Source organism: Impatiens glandulifera, chromosome 1, assembly GCF_907164915.1.
Source record: "Impatiens glandulifera chromosome 1, dImpGla2.1, whole genome shotgun sequence".
NCBI lineage: Eukaryota > Viridiplantae > Streptophyta > Magnoliopsida > Ericales > Balsaminaceae > Impatiens > Impatiens glandulifera.
In genome coordinates, this window is record NC_061862.1 from 136,289,658 (window position 1) to 136,315,242 (window position 25,585).

The window sequence follows — 25,585 nt, forward strand, 5'->3', positions numbered from 1 at the left end:
AATAGACCAATTCTTCGCCGTTCCTCTATATGTTTCCATATGTCTCATTAAATATACACCACAGTCTGTCTTGTTTGTTTGGTCTTGCCAGTCCAGCTTTGGGGCCGTTATCCTGTATTTTTTAACCTTTGCGGCCATTCTTTCCATGCCTTGACTTAACAAGAATTTCACAAAACAATCGAGTTGTTTACTCAAAGTGACATACTTGTCCATAATTTTCATTCTATAAGGACGGCCGGAGTTGTCTAGTACAATGATTTTGGAGTCCTTAATATTCACACAAACAAGGAAGAAATGTCGGGAAAAGACAACGGGTAGGAATATCTACAAAAAGAACACAAACATTTATTAATTTATTGCATATTCGTTACTTGGAATTGAGGGATATGTACAGACCACGTCAGAGAAGATGAGGTCTTCTTTTGTGACTTGGTAGTTTTTCATGTCTTCTTCAATGGATTGGGAAAATAAGGTGGCATCATGCTGCATATTAACCTGCAAAATAAGGGCAGAGCATCAAAGTCATGAACATTGAAGGATACATAGCAAAAAAAAAGAGATGCACTTACATGTGAAATTGATGAGAAACAAATTATTCTTGGTTCATGCCTTGGCAACCTACGGCATTTGAAGTGCACAATTATGGACCAAGCGTCAATCACTTCGCTCGCAATTTCTTCACACATTTTCATTGAACGAAGTAATTGACGGGTGATATTACCAGGTGCACCTTCGTACAGAACGTCACTACAAAATACATTCATTTAGAAGACCATAACTAACTAATTTCATTTTTCAAATTTCTAAAACAATGCGAACTAACTTACAATGGAGGCAGGTCTTCATCAAACACAAAATCGGCTAATCTATGTTCCTTGTTGGTTATTTTGTGGTCCAACATATCCGCAACCTGTTGCATGTAAGGGGATCGAAGGTGCACAGGAATTTTTGAGATCTTCCTCTTAGGATATTCTTTAATGTTGATGCGTCCCCCCCCCATCACCTTCATCTTCATCTTCAGAAGATTCAACGGCCTTAGAAGCCTCAACCTGTTGCTTGCCTTCACCCTGATCACTTGGTGCAACAGACTGAGCTTGGGGTTCCTCAACATTTTCCTTCCCTGCACCATGATCATTTGGTTCAAAATGCTGAGATTTGGGTTCCTCAACCTGTTGCTTGCCTTCACCCTGATCACTTGGTGCAACAGACTGAGCTTGGGGTTCCTCAACATTTTCCTTCCCTGCACCCTGATCATTTGGTTCAACATGCGGAGATTTTGGTTCATCAACCTGTTCCTTCCCTTCACCCTGATCATCGTCTTCAACAGTGGTTGTCTGCACTTTGTGTGCCCCATCCGGTTCCTTCCCTTCACCCTCATGATCAGTTGGTTCAACACTGGGTGAGTCATCTTTGTTGGGCAGAAATGAATCCTCATGTTCGTCCTGCTGAGGAGGGGGTGACTTGGCTTGACTGTGCTGAAATACAGCCTCTACATCTTCCTGTTCAAGAAGGAGTGATTCATCTTCAATGTCCTGACCTACATCCTCAACATATTTCGGTTGAACAGGGGGTGACGGAGCTTCATTGGGCAGAACGGCAACATCGAGATCATTCTGTTCAACGTGATCTGATGGATTTTCTTGATTTGACATCACTGCATCCTCAAAATCATTCAGTTCAGCCAGTGCTGGTGGATTGTCTGCATGGTCCTCCACTGCAGTCTCACATGTGTAATCAACCAGGGGACTATTGATTTTCAAGCCCGCACACTGTAAAGTGTCCCCAAGTGCCTCCCTTGTAGGATCTTCCACACCTACATGAACCGCACCATCGTTCACCACCTTCAAGTGTTTCATGAACCCTTCAGACTCTCTGAGGTTCAGGAAACCGGCCTCAAAAAAGGGCTTCGGATCGATGTTGCGTTTCTCCAACTCCCCTGATAGGTAATTCAGCTGTTGGGCTGTATCTTTAAAAGTTTGTAGGATTTTGGATGTCAACATCTGTACATTATGAAAAACAGATTTCATTAATCTTGAAAACAGGATAATAAAGAACAATGGGAGTCAATTTATTGTTTCCACATACCTCATTATCGTCTTCTTTTACTTCAACCGAGTCAACTGGATTCTCGGGTTGTTTAACTGCTAGGCGCGTCCTTGCCCTGCCCAGCCCAAAACCACCGGCACGAACTTCTAAGTTGGTAAACTCTAACACGGTGACGTCATCCCAACAAGAGATTATTGGAAATTTTCTTTCGTAGGGGATACGTTCACCTTCCACAAAAACACCATCTAGGTAGCAAATCTAGAGTAAAGGAATGGGAAACATGTTAGAAAATATTACATATCTATAAATCATATATAAGAGAGGCAACAATACTTACCGATAAAAGGGTTATAGGTCCATCGAAATATGGATTTTTATCTTTACTTGCTTTTTCTTTCCAACTTCTTACACTGTCAACCAATCGTTGTAGTGTAAAGTGGCACCAGTTCAGTTCCTTTATGTTATCAACCTCCATTAAGGATTTGAGAATTTTGAACCTGAAATGAAAAAAATACATTTGTCAGTATTCACAAATACAATTAGATATATAATAGGTTTGAATACATGTTTACCTGGCTCGTGAATTTTGAACTGGACATAAAAAACTTGAGACAACGAAGTCTATTTTGAAATCGTTGTCTGCACTTGTGTTATTTAATATCTTGGGGATCATAGAAAGTGTTTCGGGAGCTTTTGAGTCTTCCCCGGTCCATCTGGTCTTCCAATCCCTCAAGAAATTAAAATAATCAGGGTCCTTAGTCTTGTCCAACCCAACGGACTCGACTACGTTCATTGCCCCTCTAGGGAGGTTCATCACGAGCTGTACGAGATCTTCATCGATACGGATCTCATCACCGTTGGACAATACCAGAGAACTCTTATCCGGGTCAAAACATTGGATTACGTGTCTGGAAAAATGAGCCAGGCACTTGGAGACGCCCATTGTAAGAAGAGAACCAAACCCGATTTCCTTCACGGCTTCCCTCTGTTCTACGCTCAATTTAGGAATGAGTTGAGCGAGGCCATGAGGTGATGATCTGGTTAGAAATGTCAGTTTACGTTTCTTGATGGTTTTGGTTGTTTGGGGAGATGGTGGAAACTCTTCATCGAATGGGGTAGTAGACGGAGAAATATTAGTGGTTTCTGGGGGTGGTTCTGGTAACTCTTCATCGACTGTTGGAGTGGAGGTAGGAATAACATTGGGTTTTTTTTGGGGGGGGAAAGGTGGTGTTAAAATCTCATCAGTACCTGCAGCAACATCAGTAGCTTCGACAGTAACTGTGGAAACTGATTCAGCAGTCGATGACGACTTAGTATTCGTCTTCGGATTTCTCTTCCTCTTCCTTTCATATGTAAAGGTATTAAACCTCGAAGTCATTAATTTTGGTGGGATAGCATAAATCAGTATTATACGAAATAAATTGAATAAACATGTGTAAAATTAGTATAAACACAATAAGATTAACATACCTCTCTAGTTTATTGCTGGGATTGACGTTGGATGCCGGAGTGGGGGCAGTTTCGTTTTCGTTTATGCTCCTACAAACTTGCAAGACGACCTCTCGGGAGTCGATGGGATCCACTTCCATGTTGTTGCCTTGGTTCCCCGACATGTTCAGAAGAAATCCTTGTAGTATAAACGAAATATCTAGGGTTTCGACGTTCAGGGTTTGGATTATCGCCGGGAGATAGAGAGAGAAGAATATGAACAGTTGCTTATGAAAATGAAATTGAGGGAGAGTCGGCTTGTAGCGGGAAATTGAAATTATATCAACTAGTCATGGAAGCGAATAAATATTCGTTCGATATCGTAACTTCTTAAAAAAATTATAAAAATAAATTGAAAATAAAAACTATTCATCGAAGCGAAGATTTATTCGCGGAATGTAAATGCACGGGTAAGTGAATTTACATGACAGGCAAGTTGGCTTCTCATGGGGGGGAGGTGGTTTTACATGAACGTCAGGCTAAAAATATTTGAAAAGAAGAAATCTTCGTTTTCAATCGTCTACTCGAAAAACAAAATTAAAGCGAATATTTGGTCGTTTACTGATTGTCATTTCAAATTAATTGAATTAACATTTATTAATAAACGGAAATAAAAAATTAATAAAAATAAAATAGCCAAGTAATTGAGGCGAAGATTTGTTCGGTTGATGCATGTCATCTTCAATTAATTGAATTAATAATTAATAATCGGAAATATAAAATCCATGTCATTTTGGTATTCACATAGACGGGTAATTGTCTTTCCATGGCAGGCAGGCGGTCTTCTCATGGGTGGGTTGGGAGGTTTACATGAGGTTTTAATTAAAATTAATTGAAGCAAATATATCTTCGCTCCTGAGTGTCTGAAGGCCAAAAAAATTAAATGAAAAAAAAAGATTGAATTAATTGAAGCGAATATTATATCGCTGCATTCGATTTTCAATAATTAAATTAATATTTAATAAACGTAAATATAATATCTCTGTCATTTTGGTCTTTACATAGACGTGTAGATCTTCGCTACCATCGCATCTCACCCTTCCCTCTGACACGGTGCCCTGAGCGAAGATATCTTATCTGGGTATCATATGAATATTATATAATTTCCTGGCGTTAACAGGCGCTGCCGTTAACGGCGTCTGGTGTGAACCCGGGACGAAACCCGGATTCCGGATTCTCCCTCCCTCCGTCTCCTACCCAGATTGATTTATTATTAAAATAATAATGCTGCAATCTGATTGGTCCGCCACAGGGGAACACGGCAATCGGTAGCAGAAGATCTGGATTGGTCGTCTACTTGGATCTGGTTTGACATGTGTTATTTTTTTATTTGATTCTTTAAATTTACAAAACAAATAATATTAATTAATAGATATAATTCTAATTATAAACTCATTTAATGTGTGTAAATATTTGTTTGTACATTTTACATTTTATTTAGTCCCTCAAAAAAATTTAATAATCACGAGTATGTATTTCTGACCTAACTAGTTGGCTCGAGTTATATTTAAAATTTTAATATTTAGGGTGTCAAAATGGGTATTACAATGTTATTAAAAGATTTCAAAATAAAATTATTGTTTTAAAATATTTTATCTAAAATTATTATCAACTACTTAATTTGATTGAGTATTTATATGATAAATATTTAAATAAATATATTATAAATAGAGTTATATATAAATTAAATGTTTAATATTATTAAAATTTTAGATATAAAATTATTATTAGAAATATTTGTTTGAAAATATCATAAATTTTAACATTTATAAATAATATATATACAAATTAAAAGTCTTATTAAAAAAATCATTATTTTAAAATATTTTATCTCTTTATTTTATAATAAATTAATTAAGTAAAAAATAAATAAATATAATTTATAAAATCTATTTTATCGGTTAGATTATATACTTAAACCAATTTTATTGTGAAATTGAAATTAGTATTTATTTTAAGAAAAAACTCATATAAGTATCTAAACTTATAGACTATTAAAATTTGATCATCTAACCTATGTAAGTAATTATGGTTAATTATTTTTTAAAAATTAAATATTTATTAATTAAATATTATATCTTTTTATTATTTTTTCTATTCTTTTATATTAATTAATTAATTAATTCATTTATCTATTTTTACTATTTTTTTCGTTTGTTATTTGATTTTTTTATTATTATTTTATTTCTTTTTATATAATAAAGATTATTTTTTTTTAATTAGTTGGTATCTTTTAAGTACTAATAGTGTATGAAATAATTTAATGTTTTGATACTCTAATATTTTAATATTTTACTTAAGTATTTTTATTAAATAATTACTTGTATAATCTTTTTTCAAAAAAATTATTTGTGGTGGAAACTATTTTTCACAAGTTGAACACAGATTATATATTTGTCATATTTACTCAAATTAAAGTAAAAATTATAGGAGAACAAATTAATATATTATTTTATAAACTAATTAATTAAATATTATAGTAAATATTAAACTACTTTATACAATCCAATATTGAAGTATTAGTCCCTAAAAAAAACTAAATAATTTTAAAATAATCTATGTTATATAGTAAAAAATAAAATAGTAAAAAAAATTAAAAAAAATAATTAAATAACAAAAGAAAAAATAATAAAAGAAGATAAATAATTTAATTATTTAATAAAAAAAGAATTGACAAAAACATATAGTAAAAAGATAAATAGATTATTTAATTAATAAATAAAAAGAGAAAAATAATATTAAATTAATAAATATTAAATTTTTTAAAAAACTTAACCAAGATTATTATTAGAGTCTAGATGAGTGAATCTTTAATAGTTTGTACGTTTAAATAAACTTTTATTAGTTAATTTAATAGTAATACGTCTAATTCAGTTAGTTGCACAATATATCCGTCTCTAGATGAACTTTTTTCCTTTATATTATTTATACTATCGGAGATACCTACTCTAACATATCTAGTTATGAACATCGTATCTTATCTCGTATATTAATATTATATTCAAATAATGTTTTCTTTTTCCGGATCTTGTTCAATACAAATAGGGGTGAATGATGTTCCTTGTTTGGAGAGAATATTGAAAAAATTTCAATAGATTAATTTTGGAAAAAGTTAAGTAAATATTTAATCAAACAGTTGGGGGTGCAAAGATAAAAATTAAAATAAAATTACTAATATCAAGGTTGTGCATTCAATTAAATATAAGATAAAATAAGTTTTAATACATAATTAAATTGACGTAAATAGACTAGAGTTATTGTTGGAGATGGAATCGATAAACTATACGAATGAGAAGATGAAAATTAGGGAAGATGATAAGGAATAACGCGGCTAAAGAATATGAAAGTTTTAAATATTGTTTAGGATAATTTTAATATGAGAAGAGAAATGATTAGGTGAGGGAATTTGGTGAGGGAATGACTTGTCATAATTTTATTCGCTAAAAAAATTAAATAATTTCTCTTTTTTTCTCTTTCCTCCCACTTTTACATTTTCTAACCAATGAATAAAGGTGATGCAAGTCATTCCCTCACCAAATTCTCTTTCTATCACTCCTCTTTTAATATATAGGTGAGTTATCTTTATGTATGAATCCGAAATGAGTTTTGAGACTGTTATCAAGTACATCTAATATCCTATTAAAATTAAGGTATGTATTATTTATTGGAGAGGGATAAAGAGAAGGAAGTCATTGGCTGAAAAATTAAAAAGTGAAAAAATAGAAAAAATATAAAATAAAAAAAAAAATCAGACAATCAAATTATGCATATTATTTTCTCTTTTAAATTATCTACCCTATTATATCTCTTATTTATTAGTCACACTTTTAGTACCGGATTAAAATTAAGGTATCTTTTATTTATTGGAGAGTGATAAGGAGAGAATGAAATGTTATAATGTCATTGACTAAAAAATTAAAAAGTGTGAAAAAATAAAGCAATTTTAAAAAAAAAAAATTCAGTCAATTATATTATGTCACGTTATTCTCTCTTCTAAATTCTCTACCCTATTATATCTCTTATTTATTAGTCACACTTTTAGAATGAGTGGATATTTTTTTTTTGTCCAAGATAATATTGCTGGTCAAAAGAACACATAATAGTTTAACAAAAAAAAGATTGGTTTAAAAAAATGTGAATTTTTAAGAATAGAAAGCTCATGATATGTTTGAAATCTATTATAATAACCATAAAAAAAATGATTTAAAAAATTGTGAATTTTTAAGAATAGAAAGCTCATGATATGTTTGGAATCTATTAGGATAACCATCCAAGTTTTACGTATCATCGTCCATCTCATAGAACTCTTTCTGGTCCTACCCACATTTCAAACAAATTTTCCCAAATTACTCACCTTTTCATTCTCATTTCCAAACTACCCACAATCCCTCTCTACAATGTTAATTAACTCATTAATTAACTCACTATCTTTTAACCCACTAATTAACTCTGTCTCTCTAAACTCATTAATTAATCCTTCTCTTTCTCAACTATTAATTAATATCCACACTTTTAAACTATTAATTAATTCATTCTATCTTAATCAAATAATTAAAATATATTATATAAATATTAAAATAAAATAACACATATTTTTATTTTTATTTAAATCTATAAATATAATATATATATATATAATTCAAATTAAATATACTAAATTAAATAATTTAAATAACTATTATAAATTAAAATAAAATAAAATACATTACATAAACGGGAACTTGAAATAAAATATATTACATAAACATTAAAATAAAATACATTACATCACACCAAAATACATAACATAAACATTACAATAAAATAAAATACATAATAAATATTAATCACGTTCAATATACAATAAAATGCATATTTTATCTTTATAATTCAATTTTTTTTTTACTATAATGACTTTTTATCTAACTTTTAAGTTAACTTTTAAGTTAGTGATTTGTCAATTCAATATTGTATTTATAGTGATTTGTTAATTATACTCTTGATATAATTAATATAAACTTCTAAGTTGATTTTTCAATTTAATTTTTAAATTTTATATTTGCAGTGAATTGTCAATCCAACTTTTATTAATCTTATATTTATTATGTATTTTATTTTATTATAATATTTATGTTATGTATTTTGTTGTGATGTATTTTATTTTAATATTTATGTAATATATTTTATTTCAAGTTTCCGTTTATGTTTATGTAATGTATTCTATTTTATTTTAATTTATAATAGTTATTTAAATTATTTTGATTTAGTGTATTTAATTTGAACTATATATATTATATTTATAGTTAATAGTTATTTAAATTATTTAATTTAGTGTATTTAATTTGAAATATATATATATTATATTTATAAATTTAAATAAAAATAAAACATATGTGTTATTTTATTTTAATATGTATATAATGTATTTTAATTCATTGATTGATATAGAATGAATTAATTAATAGTTTAAAAGTGAAGATATTAATTAATAATTGAGAGAAAAATGGTTAATTAATGAGTTTAGAGAGAGAAATAGGGAGTTAATTAGTTGGTTAAGAAAGAGTGAGTTAATTAATATTGTAGAGAGGGAATGTACGTAATTTGGGAATGAAAATGAAAATGTGGGTAATTTAAAAAAATTTGTTTGAAATATAGGTAAAACCGAAAAGGATTCTCATCTCATAGGTAAATGCTACTGCCAGTCTGCCATATACCACTGCAATAATGGAAGAGTAAAGCTTTATCCAAGAGCAGAATTGACAGTTGATGGTGGATCATTTTTCAACGTCGGATATTGCATTAATATTCTCATGGTACTGGCCCGTTACCTTAATCCTTAATCGATAATTTAAAAAAAAAATTGTGATTTTAGAATCAATTTAGATTCTGATTTATTAGTGTGATTAAATTGTTAAAAAGAATTATATTTAATAAATAAAATTATTTAAGTGTACTTACTGTGCATGCATGACAAATGGTGGTTGTTATTTCCCAGTCATTTCCTAAGACAGAAAAAGGCAGCCATTATTAGCCCGACATACCAACACTTACGTTATTCATTCTGCAGTTCTCCTTATTCATTCTTTTCCACTCTGCCCAATTCTGATACGATCATCCTTAAAAGACAAATAAATAAATTAAATAAAGGGATACAGGAACAACAAGCTCCAATTTCAATATATTCGATCAGCTGGAACCTTCCTAAAGTAATTAGTCATCCCAAATTCATTTGTAAGAGTTAACTATACTAATATAATATAAAGATTTTAGGTTCGATTTTCATATAAAACGTATTAAGTTTATATATACGTATATTATTATTTAAAAAATAATCTGAATTAAGCATTGCTAAACTAAGATAATCTGGTTTTTGTTATCTAAGAGTGATTCGCTGGAAGACAGAATTGTCAGAGAGGAACTTTCTGATCACTCTTTCTTTCTCTCTGGTTCTTTGTGACCAACTCATAACCAGCTAGCTAGGCCCTAGCTAGACAAACTTACAACAGTATCTCATGTAATATTAAAATAATAAATATCAATAATTATTATTGTTATTATCACTATGGCCCATTTGGGACCGATTTGCATGCCTTTATTCAGTTTTTATTTTTATAAAAAAAAATTATAATATTTTATGTTTTTATAATCTTAGTGATATAAATAATCCAATTCAAACCTTAAAAAAAAATCATTTATACTTTTTAAAGTTTTTTTGAATTGTATATATATATATATATAGCTAGGTTGCATGATCTTAATTAGGAGCCCTTATCTATTAACCCTAGAATCATAAATAACCCCAAACCAAACCCTAATTTTGTCCTATTTAAACATGGAAAATATATCATATTTAATTACAAATTTGTCAAATTTATTATATGAATTAAGAATATTGTATGCAAAACTTTGTCCCTTATTTTTAGTTTATAAATAAATAAATGATTGAATTGGATTAAATTAGATTAGATTAGTGAATGTATAAATATATAAAATAATAATAAATTTCTTAAACATTATATAAATAATATAATACTTTGGAAACGTCTGTTGGTCTGAGCATGGAGTTAAAATTGGGTTTGTTCAGAAATAGAAAAAAAAGTTCTATTCAAAAATGGAGAAATAATTTGTGTATTTCTGGTTATATTTTCCATAATCGAATTTATTGAATAGAAAAGGAATGAAAGTGACTAAGTAATGACTAATTATTGCCCTAACCAGGGACGAAACTAGGATTTCGAACTGGGGTGGGCTTGAAAAAAGTTTATGGTAGGCTTAAAATAATAAAGAGAAAATTTTGAAAAAAACAAGTATATAAAAGTAAGTTTTACCATTTTTTTAAGAAATTAAAGGTAATGTCGTATTTCTACCGTAAATATAAAAAAAAAAAAAAAAAAATCTTTTTATTTTCGAGGCCCCTACATAGATTCGTCCCTGGCCCTAACTAATCGAACGACCCAGTTACATCATAATTAGAGCTTGCTTCCATGGCTTTCGTAACGACGCATTCTCATTCCCGGGTGCAATTTTGGTTTGGTATTTGGTATTAACATCTAAAATTGATTTTTAATTTATAAATTTTATTTTTAATTTATAAATTTGGTTAATATGTATATTAATTATATTATTTATATTTTATTTTATTATTTATATTAGTATAGTAAAATTAAAAATTAAATATATCTCAAACTAATTAAAATAAAATAAAAAGCTATAAATTATTTTTTTATAATTCATTATAATTAAAATTCATAACAATTTTTTGAAATAAATTGGCCCTATTTAGAAACAAATTGGAGTGAAACGAATAAATATTATTAAATTTGTTTATATATTTATTTAATTAAAGTATATTTTAGAACATTATTTTATTTAAATCAATACACAAATATCGTAAAAAAATATTATACACAGATAAGTTATCGCAAAAAAATATTGTTTTTAAAGAATATATATATATATATATATATATATATATATATATATATATATATTATATATATATATATAAATATATATATTTATTAGTAGACGTTTTATTGTCATTTTTAAGAGAGGGTGTATTGTATAGTTAAACTCAATTTTTATATGAAACTAAATAACTTAGTTATATAATTTTGTTTAATAAAATTATTATCAAAATTTAATTATAATTATTTTTTATTTTAGATAAAATAAGGTATTTATGTACTAAACAAATATTTAATAAAAAAGAATAATAGTAAGAATAATGCATTATTATAAATTAAATGTCAAGGACAATTTTTAACCGCATATAAATTTATGATTTTTATATTTTATTAATAATATATGATATTAAATAATCAATATTTATATCTAAAATATATTATAATTTAAAAAATAATAAATATGATGAATTTTTTTATTGAATTGCATATTGAATAACATTATAATAGTTAGAATATGATTAAACTATTATTTTTATATTATAAATAAAAAGTATTTTAATAATTAAATAAAAATAAACTTAAAATTAAATAAACACATAAAACTAAAATAAAAACCTCAATAAAAAAAACACTAAAATTAATTACATTTCAGGAGAGAGAATGAAGGTGGAGCTGCGCATCAAGACCAGGTTGGATTAGGATTTTTAAAAAACATAGAGAGAGAAAAATAATGATTAGTGATAATTTTGAGAAAATAATAATTATTTTTGGTAAAAAAAACTTAAAGGGTATTGATATATATAAATAAAATAATAATTAATAATTTAAAATAGAAAGTATTTTGGTTAATGAAATTAGTGATGTAATTGTTAAGAAGTGATTGATTGAAAAATTGATTTGGGTTGAGTTTTTTGAAAAACCCAATGAGAACAAGCCCCAAAACTGTGTTTCAAAACCAAATCATGGTTGAATGTGAAACCGGGTCGATTCCAAATTTGTCCAAATATAAAATAAAATAAAATAAATCTATTAAGGATGATAATTTGAATTCATATATGGTAATTGAATCGATCTGTTTAGTGCGATTTTTTCTAAAACAGAACGGATGGCAGGAATGATATTTGTGTCTCCGTACCAAACTGTTTCATTGTCATTCCTGATCATTGTGTGAAGTCTCGGACACAAATAAAACTCCTAGCCATAATTAAAAATTAAAACTCATATAATAATAATAATAATATAATACATTAAGCCGTGTCTGTGTTCTGATTGGGTTATTTAAATAACAAAAATCACTATCAACTTATTCATTCTTTCATTCATAAAATCAATTCATTAATTAAAATACTGAAATACTATTTATTTTTTATTTTTTATTTTATTATTATATATTAATACCCTTAAATGTTTTTAATATTTACCTCTCCTTAAAATTATCACCATCATCTATTTGAGCCGCAATCTGTCTTTATCTTTGTCTTTCAAGTTTCAATTAATTAATATTATAGGCTATATAAGTTATTTGACCAGTTTTGGAACTACCAACCATGGCCCATGGTCCATGGCATATATCTACTCTATGAAAAAAGGCATCATAATATTATTATGGGCCATCTATTTTATTTGACTAGAGAACATCGGAGGACAAAAACTATATTTTGGGTACCATTAAAATATACATGGCTAGGTTGTTTTTTTTATATTAAAATATACATGGTTGGTTAGTTAATTATTTTTAGTATTTTATATGTATTTTTGTCTTTGGTTATTGTTTTGAATTTTAAATTAATTGTATTATTTGGTTGGTTGTTTGTTTGCTTTGTAGGTTTATTCTACACAAGTCAAAGCATAATTTGAATATGTTTTAAAGACTATGAAAATAGATGTAAACTTGGTAGATTTGTTTTACTTGGTGTATTTGAGGTGCAAACATGAATTGTGAGTTTTCTTTTAATAATGAATCATTTTGTATAAATATAAAAAATAAATTAAAACATTATAATAATGAAAAGTGTGAATGTGATTGGAGTTTGACTTAGTTTTTTTGTTTATCGATTCCGTTGCACCACTATCTCACACAAAGGAGTCAACTCTCTCACTAGTATCTAACACCACAAAAGAGCTCTACCTCCCACCAAGAGAGTAATATCTATTTATATTATTAGGTTAAGTCCAGTAAGTGGTTACTAGAGATTGTGCCACAATATTGGGTCAACTAATACCCAACAATCTCCACATTTGTCCAAAGTAATGCAAAACAGAATCACTAAATCACAAGACACATCATCGCCAATTTATTACCACCGAGGCAACAAAGAGAATATCCAAGGTAAACTTGTGTCACAAAGACCAGGACAAGAGAACAAAGTATGTGAAAATCACAAAGATTAAACACAAGAGTACAAAGAATGCGAAAAATCACAACGATCAAACGTAAGAGCACAAAGCACGCGAAAAATCACAAACATTAAACGCAAGAGCATAAAACACACAAAAAATCATAAAGATCAAACGCAAGAGCACAAAGCACGCAAAAAATCACAAAGATCTAACGCAAGAGCACAAAGCATGCAAAAATCACAAAAATTGAAGGCAAGATCACAAAGCATGACATGTCCACAAAGGACGAACCTCAAAGAGTTTTCCCTAAGTCAAAGTTTAAAATCCGTTGACATGAAATAAATTTTTCAGCAAGTAAACACTTAGTACCCAATATCAATATCAGTAGGATTAAATTCCGAAGAAATTTTCTCTAACTTAAAAATGCTCTTTTCAATAATATCCGGAATGTAATGAAACCTAACATCAATGTGCTTAGTTCTGTCATAAAAAATAGTATTTTTACACAGTTGAATAGTAGATTGACTATTAGAAAACACAACCACATTTTTGTCAAGAAAACCAATTTCAGACAAAACAACCCTAAGTAAATTGTTTCCTTAAAAGCTTCAGTGGCAGCTACATACTCAGATTCTGTAGTAGATAAAGTAACAATGGGTTGAAGTTGAGACTTCCAACTTATGCAAGAGCCACACAAAGTAAACACATAGGAAGTAGTAGACTTTCTATTATCCTTATCATTAGTATAATTTGAATCCACATAACCAACCATCTTAGTACTTACAAAACACTTAGAGAAAGTCAAGCCAACGTTAATGGTGGTTTTCAGATATCTCAAAAGTCATTTTAAAGCATTCCAATGAGGCATATCAGGGTTAGACATAAATCTACTCAAGCAACTAATTGCATATGCTATATCAGGCTTAGTGCTAATCATGAGATACATAACAGATCCTATAGCATTGGAATAAGGCACATTCTTCATTTCAGTTATTTCAGTTTCAGTCTTAAGGGACTGATCCTTATTTAACACAAAGTGGGAAGCAAGAGACACATTCACAAATTTAGCATCAGACATAGAAAATTTACTCAAAATTTTAGCAACATATGCACTTTGACTTAGCACAAGAGAAAATTGTGTTCTATCTCTAATGATATTTATCCCCAAAATCTTTTTAGCATCACTTAAGTCTTTCTTGTCAAAATTTTCACAAAGCAATTTTTGCACATGCATAACAGACTTCAGACATGGGCTAACAATCAACATGTCATCCACATACAACAAAAAAATACAAGCAGAGTCTATATTCTTGAAATAAAGGCAATGATCGGAAAAACTTCTTTTAAACATCAAAGATTGCATGCACTTATTGAACTTAATATTTCATTGTCTAGGAGATTGTTTTAAACCATACAATGTTTTTTTAACAAACAAACATGATCAGGAAACTTGGGGTCAACAAATCCCTCTAGTTTATGCATATAAATATTCTTATCAAGTTCACAATATAAGAAAGCAGTAGTAACATCCATTTACTTCAATTCTCAATCAAAGTGAACAACTAAAGCAAGCATAATTCTAACAGTAGTGAATTTTACAACATGAGTGAAAATTTCAGCATAATCTATTCCCTCATTTTGAGTAAATCCCTTGGCTACTTACCTAGCCTTGAATCTAACTTTTTTAGACTTTTGCTTCACCTTATACAATCACTTGTAATCCACTAAGGAGAAATTATGAGGTTTAGGAACAAGTTTCCAAGTATTATTGATTCTCAGGGAATTCATCTCATTATTCATAGCAACAATCCATTCAGTAGAAAACTTAGACCTCAAAGCTTCTTTGTTAGATCTAGGCTCATTACAGTCTAGGAACTCAAACATGTTAAAAGCAAATTCAGACATATTGCAAACATTTAAATTGTCATCCCTAACTCTAACAGGTATTCTAACATTTCTTCTACTTATATCCCTAGAAAGTTGATAGTCATGCAAATCATCAGACAAATCATGTGAATTAGACAACACATTTGAATCATTCAAATCATCAAAAAAATAATGTGAATCACACAAAACATTTTAATCATACAAATCATCAAAATCATACACATTAACATGCTCCACCTCATTGAGAACATTCACATCATGTTCAACAGGTTGATAAAAAAACTACAAGAACAGGCTCCACCTTATTAGGAGCATCATTAACAAGAATGGGGGCATAGGCAATTAAGAAAAATCATTCTCATTAAAGACAACATCTCTACTTATCACAATTCTAATCCCATGTTCACTCCTATCCCAAAGCCTATAACCTTTTATCCTTTCAGGATAACCTAAAAACACACATTTCTTGGACCTAGGCTCCAACTTGTCAACCTTCTGATGCACATAGCCAATACAGCCAAAAACTTTCAAGTTGCTCAAATCAAGAGGCTTACCTGAAAATACAGATTCAGGACATTTCCCTCCTAAGAGAACACTAGGGGACCTATTTATTAAATAAGCAGAAGTGTGCAAAGCATCCCCAAAACTTCTTAGACAACTTAGATGACGCTAACATAGCTCTCTCCCTCTCTAGAAGTGTCATCATATTCATCCTCTCAATAACACCATTCTACTGTGGTGTGTACGGCATAGACCTATGTCTTTTAATACCCCAGGTAACACATAAATCATTTATCTATTTATTACAAAACTCAATACCATTATCTATCATAAGAGTTTTGATTCTCTTACCTGTTTGATTCTCAATCAAAATCTTCCACTCCTTAAACTTTTCAAAAACATCAGACTTATGTTTCAAAAGTAACACCCAAACTTTCCTAAAATAATCATCAATGATGGACATAAAATATTAATTCCCCCATGTGTAGCAACACTAGAGGGACCCCACACATCAGCATGCAAATATTTAAGGATATCAGTACACTTAGACAAGTTTGGGTAGGAGGAGATGAGAGAACTCACATTATGTTGTTTTCCTAGCACACATGATTCATAGAAGGGGATGGAGGACAATTTATCACTACCAAAGTGGTCACCTTTATGCAAAATATTTAGACCTTTATTACTAATGTGACCTAATCTATTATGCCAAAGAACAGATTTATCACCAATCACAGAGTTCACAAAGTCACAAGTAGTCTCAGCATGACACGCATACAAATTGTTCATCTTTTTAGCAATAAAGATAACAAGACACTCACGCAAAATTCTCATAACACCTTTCCCCCACTTTCCCTCCAAACCATCATTCTTAAGAGATGCACAAGACATCAAACTATAATGCAAATCAGGAACATGCCTCACATTCTTCAAAGTAAACACAGAACCATAAAAGAACCTTAGGCATACATCATCTAATTCTAACACATTGCAATTTTTCGAATTTGCCATAGACACAAAACCATGTTCAATATCTTTATAGTTAGAAAACAAATTTCTAAATGGAGTCACGTGGAAAGTACAACCAGAGTTAACTAGCCAATCGGATTCGCACAAATAATCAGATAACATAGAGTTCAGACTTGCATAATCACATAGATTATTAATCATAAAAATATTACCCATATTGCCCTCACAAACAACCACATTAGCATTTTCAACATTTTGATTTCTCTTAGGCTTAGGACAGTCCTTGATAAAATGACCAAATTCATGACAATTATAACACTTTTTCGCACTAAACCTAGACTTAGATCTACTTTTACTAGCAGGATGAGATTTCTTACCAGAACTCTCATTAATGACATTCTTTTGGGCACTCGACCTACCCTGAGATCTACCCCTCACATGCATGACATCCCCACCAGACTATTTACCCCTCTCAGAGTGTCTTAAATCTATCTCCTTACTCCTAAGACTATTGACAACAATATCAATAGTGACACTATCTCTATCATACTTAATGACAGACTTCACATCATTAAAAGAATCGGGAATAACATTCAACAAAGACAATGGGGCATACTCATCAATGTTCTTATCACCACACAACTTAATATTAGAAATAAGTTTAGTGAAAATATCTAGATTATCTTCAATGTCCTTGGACATATCCAATCTAAATTTGAAAAACTTTTCAAGTAAGAACATTTTATTAGATAGAGAAGTTTCGGTATAAAGTTCAGACAATTTATCCCACAAAGTTTTTGCACACTCTAAATTACCAATTTTTTCATCACATAATGAGATAAGTTCAAGTATATAGAGGTAGTAGGGGTGTTCAATATTTGGTCTGAACCGAATATCCGACCGAATTCAAATTCACCGAATTCGAATTTCATTTTCGGTTTTGAATCGAATTTCAAACCAATTCAAATTCAAATACGGTTTTCGAATTGGTTTTTGAGTTTGGGTTTCAACTCGAAAATCAAACCGAAAACCGAATTCCTTTTTTTATTATTTATTCTTCCAAACTTAGCTTAAGAAAAAGTTCAAAATAATCAAATTAGAATATTTTGAACTCAAGATTTAATAATAAAAAAGGTAATAAAAGCACCAGTGATCTAGTGGTAGAATATTACCCTGCAACGGTATAGACTCGGGTTCAATTCCCGACTGGTGCAATTTTATTTTGAGTTATGCTAGTTTAAAAAAATAAAAATCGAATTCGGTTTGAATTCGAATTATTCAAAATTCGAACCGAATATCGAATTTAGTTCGGTTTAATTAAAATTTATTCGAATTCGGTTCGGTTTTGAATTGGCTAAAAAAATAAAAATTCGAATAAACCGAACCGAGAAACTTGAATAACCCGAAAACTGAACCGATGAACACCCCTATATAAAGGCACAAGCATTTTCATCCATTTCACTTTTATTCTCAATTGTATCAGTAACAGCATAAACCTAACTAACAGTTTTAAAACATTTTTTTCTGAATTAAAACACATTTCATTTTTTGTTTCCAAATGCTGAAATCAATTTTTTCGTCAAACGGAACCATACCATATTGATTAACATCAGACATGATATCAAACAAATTAAAGCAATCAACAATCAATATGGAAGAAATTAATAGGAGGGTTCAAGCTATGATACCTCGAAACTCAAATAAAGTTTTGACTTATCCACCCCACTCGGGGATTTGCTGCTTCGTCTTCTCAAAAGCGGCATGGCGGCGGCTTTGATTCTCAGCGGTCACGACAAACACGACACCGACAACGGTTGAACATGACAACAACGACTACTTCTCCAGAGGCGGCGGCGGCTTTCTTCTTCCTCCAGTAGCAGCAAAAACAGAAAATAAAAGCAGCAGGATGAAATAAGAAACAGAAGACAGAAGAAACTCAGAGAGATAGATTTTCGTCAGAGCAAACGATCAGATCAGGGAAGTCGATGAGATCGGAGAAGGTTTCAATCGACAAACGACCTCTCACTCTCTAAACAGGATGGGTTTGGTTCCTTTCACAGAGAGTCTCCCACTAAAATCCAATGATGAAATCAGCCAACAAAAAAGAAAGGAAAGAAAAAACAAAAAAGTGGTGCCCAAGAAAAACATATTTGCGTTTATTGGTGAAGATAACTCATATCTTTCAACTCAATCTCAAACTCCAATTAAAAACCCTAAACCCTAGCTCTGATACCACTGTTGGGTGTGAATGTGATTGGAGTTTATCTCAGTCCTCTTGTTTATCGATTATGTTGCACCACTATCTCATACAAAGGAGGCAACTCTCTCACTAGCATTCAACACCACAAATGAGCTTAAACATTTACCTCCCACCAAGAGAGTAGTATCTATTTATATTATTAGGTCAAGTCCAATAATTACTAGAGATTGGGTCACAATGTTGGGTCAACCAATACCCAACAAAAATGTTTAAAGAATGACTGTTTTTCACACTAACAACGACAAGTAACAAACCTCGTAAAAGCTCATAATAGCATTACTACAATGGTTAATATGAGCCTGACTGGTTACAATTCTCATAGATAATGCTTATTTTCACATTTCCAACAAGCTTTTACCGATGGGTGCAACATGGGTCAACGGACATTTTATTATTGGAAAAGTACTATACCAACTCTGTAAGTGGCCTTTTCTAACAGTAATTACAATTGTACTATTTAATTGAAAATTTATACATTCTATCATATTTGACCTAAATTATAATCAAAGACAAAAAATCAAAATAGAAATTTAATTTCTAAAATTTAAAATATTTGTAAAAGAAACAATATAAATATATGTTATTCGAGTTTGAGACACATTGATTTAAAAAGGCAAATGTGGTCCGATTAACGATTAACGTTGAGAGGTTTAAGAATGAAAAACACTTATTTTAATTTAATTTGTAATTTATGAAGTCTTTAACGATTATGTTATTATATATATATTGTAAATGTCCAATGTAAAGATTCAAATGGTGCTCTAAGAGCTATAAGTCTCCGTTATTATTATACTTTTACTTTATTTAAATGATGAAACAAACTTTCATTGATCCAATTGTTAAATGATAAAAAAGAATATGTGAAACCATGGAATGCAGATTATTTAGTTGAAGTCATTACATAAGTGAAAAGATCAAAATGTGACCAAAATAAAAAATCATTAATTGCAAACAGTTCATAGAGAACTTATATGGAGAGATCTGTTATCCCTAAGGATGTCTCAAAGACTGGAACATCCTTTAAAATTAGTATATTTTAAATTTTTTATGAAGTCTACATTTATTTTTTATATTTTTATGTAAAAAATACACTAATTTTGAAGAAGGACTCAATTTTGAAATATTCTTGAATCAACCGATCCACTCCCCATATATATATATATATATATATATATATATATATATATATATATATATATATATATATATATATATATATATATATACTATCTCTTGTCTAAGTTTTAGTTTTAAATGAGATATGATGATTGGTTTTGAATGACACTATATTATCTCCCCTGAACAGTTTTGTATGAATTTATATTATTTTTATTCTAAACAAAATTCAAACAAAAAGATGTTTTCTAAACAATCCAAAATTTCAAATCAACTTTAAACAAATTAAAACATATTTAAATCAATTGTCAAGTCAAAATATTCAATATCCAAGGATTTGACTGTTGATCAAAAGTTGGATATTGAAAAGATAAATTTTTTTTTTAAGGGAAATAAAAGGTATTTTTATATTTTGTTTGATTTTAAGGTTGTAAATTAGCTTATATGATTGGACCAAGGCTTTAAATTTTCTTGGTTGCAATTAGCTGGAATTAATGGTTAAGTTGTTTATTATATGCTCATATTTTATTATTAAAATCATTTAAAGTGATAATTGCATTAATGCAAAGTTACAAACTTCAACATTTAAAGAGAAGAATTATAAACCTCATAAATAAATATGTTATTTGTAACCATACAATGAGATGACGACACAAAATAACAAAGTAAGTTGAAAGAGTTCAATCCAACTTCAATTACTTGTGTTCTTTCATATTAAGCCAACTGAGCATTATACAATATGAGCAATGTCCTAAATTCACTACTCAATTATGAAAAACAAATCTATGAAGTGATTGTGGGTGGCAGGGATGAGCATATCTTGAGTGACCCAAACTACAATCTAACCCAAATTCAAAATATTATTTAGGTAAGTTAATTTGGGTTGAGTTAAGTTTGAATTGGGTTAGAGTTACCTAAATTACCCAAATTAAATAAATGTAAATATTTTCTATTTAATTAGTCTACAGAATTCAAGTTTTTCTTACTCACTATATTGTTATTTGACCTTCTCATTACTTAACAAAGGAAAACAATCGATGAAACTTTCACTCAAGTGGGATAAAAACTTAATTTTTGTAAAACTTATTAATAATATATTTATTATACTGTTCAGAAAAACATATAATAATTATTAAAACATATATACCATCAATAACACATCTCTTTTAATATCTAGTTTGATTTTTAAAAAATAATAAAATTTACCATAATCAAGATCTTATTTATTCATTCCACTATTATTTAATCGATTAATTTATTAATTAAAATATCAAACGAATAAAAAATTGTATTAAACATTTCATAAACAGATTAAAAAAACCAAAACATGATAAATGTGTCAAAAGTGTGTTAAACGAACCAAAAACATATTAAACAGGTCAACAGCGTATTAAACGAATCAAAACAAATTAAATAATTGTTAAACGAGTCAAAACAAGACAAATATTAGTTAAACGGGATAAAAAGTGTTGATCAAGTCAAAAACATATTAAATGGAAAAAAAAAATCAAATAATTGTTAAACGGTAAAAAAAAGTGTTAAATGGGACAAAAATATCTTAAACGAGTCAAAACATTATAAATGTGTAAAAAAATCAAAATTTTGTTTGAGTTACCCAAACCATACTCAACCCATATTAATAAATAATATGAGTTGAATAATGGGTTTGACTAAATTTAATTTGAGTTGATTATACAAGTTGGGTTGGGTTTGCTTATCCCTAATTGTGGGGATAAAAATGACATTAGACAAATCTCTTGTAATAAAATTGAATTGATACCACTTGATATAAACTTGATTAATAATAATAAAGAAAATATATAAATAACACAAAATATACGTGAAAACTCAAACGAATAAAATTATAGACAAAAGAGAAAGAATAATAACTTTAAAAAAACACTCAACTGAGATCATATATTTCTAAAAATCGTGAAGAGTCAAAAACACATCTAGATTATCATAATTCTATTTGTCACCACCGTTACTAAGGAAACCAAGAACGCACGAGGGAAGATTAATCATGATTTTTTTTTTGGTTATCCTAAAAGAGTCCCCCAAGAAGTTTACTTGCTTAACATACACTATATATTCAGATCCAGGAGATCAAAACTTCATTCAATTGATGGACACCTAAGAAGAATTAAGCATTTGAATCTTTTAGGTGCAAATACATTATGAAACATCCAGATAACATATTAAACTACTGATGAAGTAGTAATCAAGGGTCACAAAGAACAAATCTGAGGTCAATTCAAACATCCAAAGCTAGATGAAGTGAATTGTCATAAGAATAAGATCATAAATTCATGAAAATGACACAAGATGATATCAACAAAACCATCATGCTCTGAATCCCTCTTAAAGGCTAGACATTACCGAGCTGGATCTATGTCTGAGTTCGCAAATGAACTTATTAACATCAATCAAAATAGATTTGAGTTCAAATGAGATCAAATATAAGAGATAATAATCAAAAAAACAAATGAGATACTATTAATCAAGATGTATAAATTTGAGGAAGTTCAGGATGAGACAAATGTAGTTGTGTCAAAAGCTCATTACATGAAATACTTGATGATGATGATGATACCACCTTAGATTTCTCCTGTTGAAAGCTAGGCAAAATATCTTGAACATTATGATGATCAGAAAATAGACACATACATTTCAAAATCGTACTAGTAATTTCGTCGTCAAGAAGAACTCCCTCTTCCGCCATCTGTTGAAGCAAACCAATTATATCTTCCTTTTCACCCATCGTAAAAAAACCCTTTAACAAAGAATCGTATACAACAACACTCGGAGCACAACCGCAAGCCACCATCCTCTCGAAAGTATGTTTGGCCTCCTTTAACTGCCCTAACTTCATAAACCCATTTATAAGTGTAGAAAACGTCACATCATCCGGTACCAAACCCTTTTGAATCATTTCCTCGAAGAATCGTTTGGCAGATTGTAGATCCTTTGCTTTTAGAGTTCCATGTATTATCATATTAAAAGAAGTAAGATCCGGTTCACTCTCTGTTTTACTCATCGCTAAAAACAACCCTTTCGCTTCCTCCAAACTACCATCTTTACAAAGAGTATCGAGCAGTTTGTTATAATGATCGGTCGTAATCAAAATTCCACGACCCATCATGTGAATCAAAAGCCCTTTCGCAAAGTTAGTCATTTTCAGGCCGCAGAATCCTCCAATCATGGCCGAATAAGTATGTGAATTCAGAACCAATCCCAAATCAAGCGCAGTTTTCAACAACTTCATAGCTGTACCAACATACCCTTTCTTCAAATGAGCACTAATCAACAAATTAAAAGGAACTATTTCCCTCATTTTCAAATCCCCTATCATTTCACGATGAATCTCCATAGCTTCTCCTAATCTACCTTCTTTACATAACCCATAAATTAACGACGTTAACATCCGATAATCTACCTCTGATCGATTCTCATCTTTCAACATCAAACGAACTAACTTTATCGCCTCGTCGACTTTCCCACTTTCGCAAAGCCCCCAAGCTAACGTATTGTAAGAAACAACGTCCCGTTTGTTATTATTCCCTTTTATCATTGTTTCAAAGACTCTTAAAGCATCAGAAATCATACCAGACTTACAAAATCCATCGATTAGTGAATTATATGTTATCGTGTTCGCCTCTATACCTTTCTCCGCCATTAAGTCTAGTATCCGCATAGCTTCAGAAGGCCTTCCATCTTTACAAAGACCGTCGATTAATACGTTATAGGTTATCAGATCAGGCTGTATTCCTCTATCCGACATAACATTGAATAACTCGCTAGCTTCTTTCCATCGCTTTGTTTTGCCAAGACAATGCAGTAAACTAGAATAAATGAATTTGTTCGGTTCAACTCCTGTTTCAAGCATTGTTTCGTAAAGTTTATTCGCTTGTTCAAAATTCTTGGAATCGCAAAATCCATTGACGAGTGCTCCGTAAGTAACAACATCTGCATTCAATCCCTTCAGCTTCATCTCTTCCAACAAATCTATTGCTTCTCCCATTCGCCCTGTTTTACAAAGCCCGTCCATAAGAGTGGTGTAAGTAATTAAGTTGGGGTTCGTTTTCGCCTTATCCATCTCAGCCTTCATGTTCAAAGCTTCTTCTACTTTTTGTGCCTTACAGAGTCCAGTAATGAGAGTGTTGAAAGTAACCACATCAGGCAATAACACAGACCCTCTGAACCATTCATTGAAAATCTTGACAGCTCTAAAAACATCACCATTTCGACAAATTCCATTCAAAACGACGTTTAAACAATATGCATCAACTGTGTAACCACACTTAACCATCGTGCCCAACACTCCAACAGCAAAACCAGGCTTATTAGAATGTGAAAAGAATTCGAGAAGAACATTCAATGATAAGAAACTGTGGAAAACATGGATACCCTTCATCTTATTGTAGACTTTGATAACCTGGTTATACTTCTTTGACTTCGAAAGTGCTCTTAAAAGAAAATTGCATGTTGATTCAGAAGGTGGGCCGTGAAAGTCAACAGCTTGATTAAAGAGGAGCAAAGCATCTTCAAGTTGGGGGTTGGATTTTTCACACAGTAACTTAATTCGGTTTTCTATATCAATCAAATTACCTGAAGATTCGTTGAAACTAGATTCTACAGTTGAATACGATGCTGAAGATAAGTATTTAGTATAACTCCGGATCAGGTTTTGAGAAGGACGAAACCAGAGAGAGCAATTTCTACAAAGCTGCTTTGTAATAATCATTTCACGCAACCGAATCATATATCTCCAATTGATTATCTCTTATTCAAGAAAAAGTTTTTAACAGCTGTTCTCTGATTTTCACCAGTGTCGTCGACCTACCCACATAAGCTTAGAGGCTCACCTCAGCGAAAACAAGGAAATCGCAACTGTTGATTCATCTTTGAAGAAGCTTTTTGGTCGCCGCCGAAACGCTACCGCGAGTTCGTAGGCACCGCCGGGAAACCCCGTCGTTTGCGATGAAATCAGAGTTCCTCCGTCAAGTTGACAGTAGCGTTTGATGCTTTCAGTGGAAGGTAGCTCTCGAATCTTCTCTCTCAATATTTGTGCTCGCTCATCGAAGAGGAAGAA

At 30.3% G+C, this 25,585-nt stretch overlaps 1 protein-coding gene and 1 non-coding gene across 2 annotated transcripts; one reads left to right on the forward strand and one right to left on the reverse strand.

Annotated features, from left to right (window-relative positions):
- The first annotated feature begins 18,260 nt into the window (after positions 1-18,260).
- TRNAC-GCA lies at positions 18,261-18,331 on the forward strand. The gene has a single exon. It is a non-coding gene; the product is annotated as a tRNA-Cys (tRNA).
- Positions 18,332-22,993: 4,662 nt separating this feature from the next.
- On the reverse strand, positions 22,994-25,237 carry LOC124944467 (pentatricopeptide repeat-containing protein At4g28010-like). The gene has a single exon (XM_047484726.1). The coding sequence runs from the start codon at positions 25,235-25,237 to the stop codon at positions 22,994-22,996; it is 2,244 nt and encodes a 747-aa protein (XP_047340682.1).
- Positions 25,238-25,585: the final 348 nt, after the last annotated feature.

Coding starts and splice junctions, on each gene's coding strand:
- LOC124944467 (XM_047484726.1), bottom strand. CDS start 25,237: ATGATTATTACAAAGCAGCTTTGTAGAAATTGCTCTCTCTGGTTTCGT.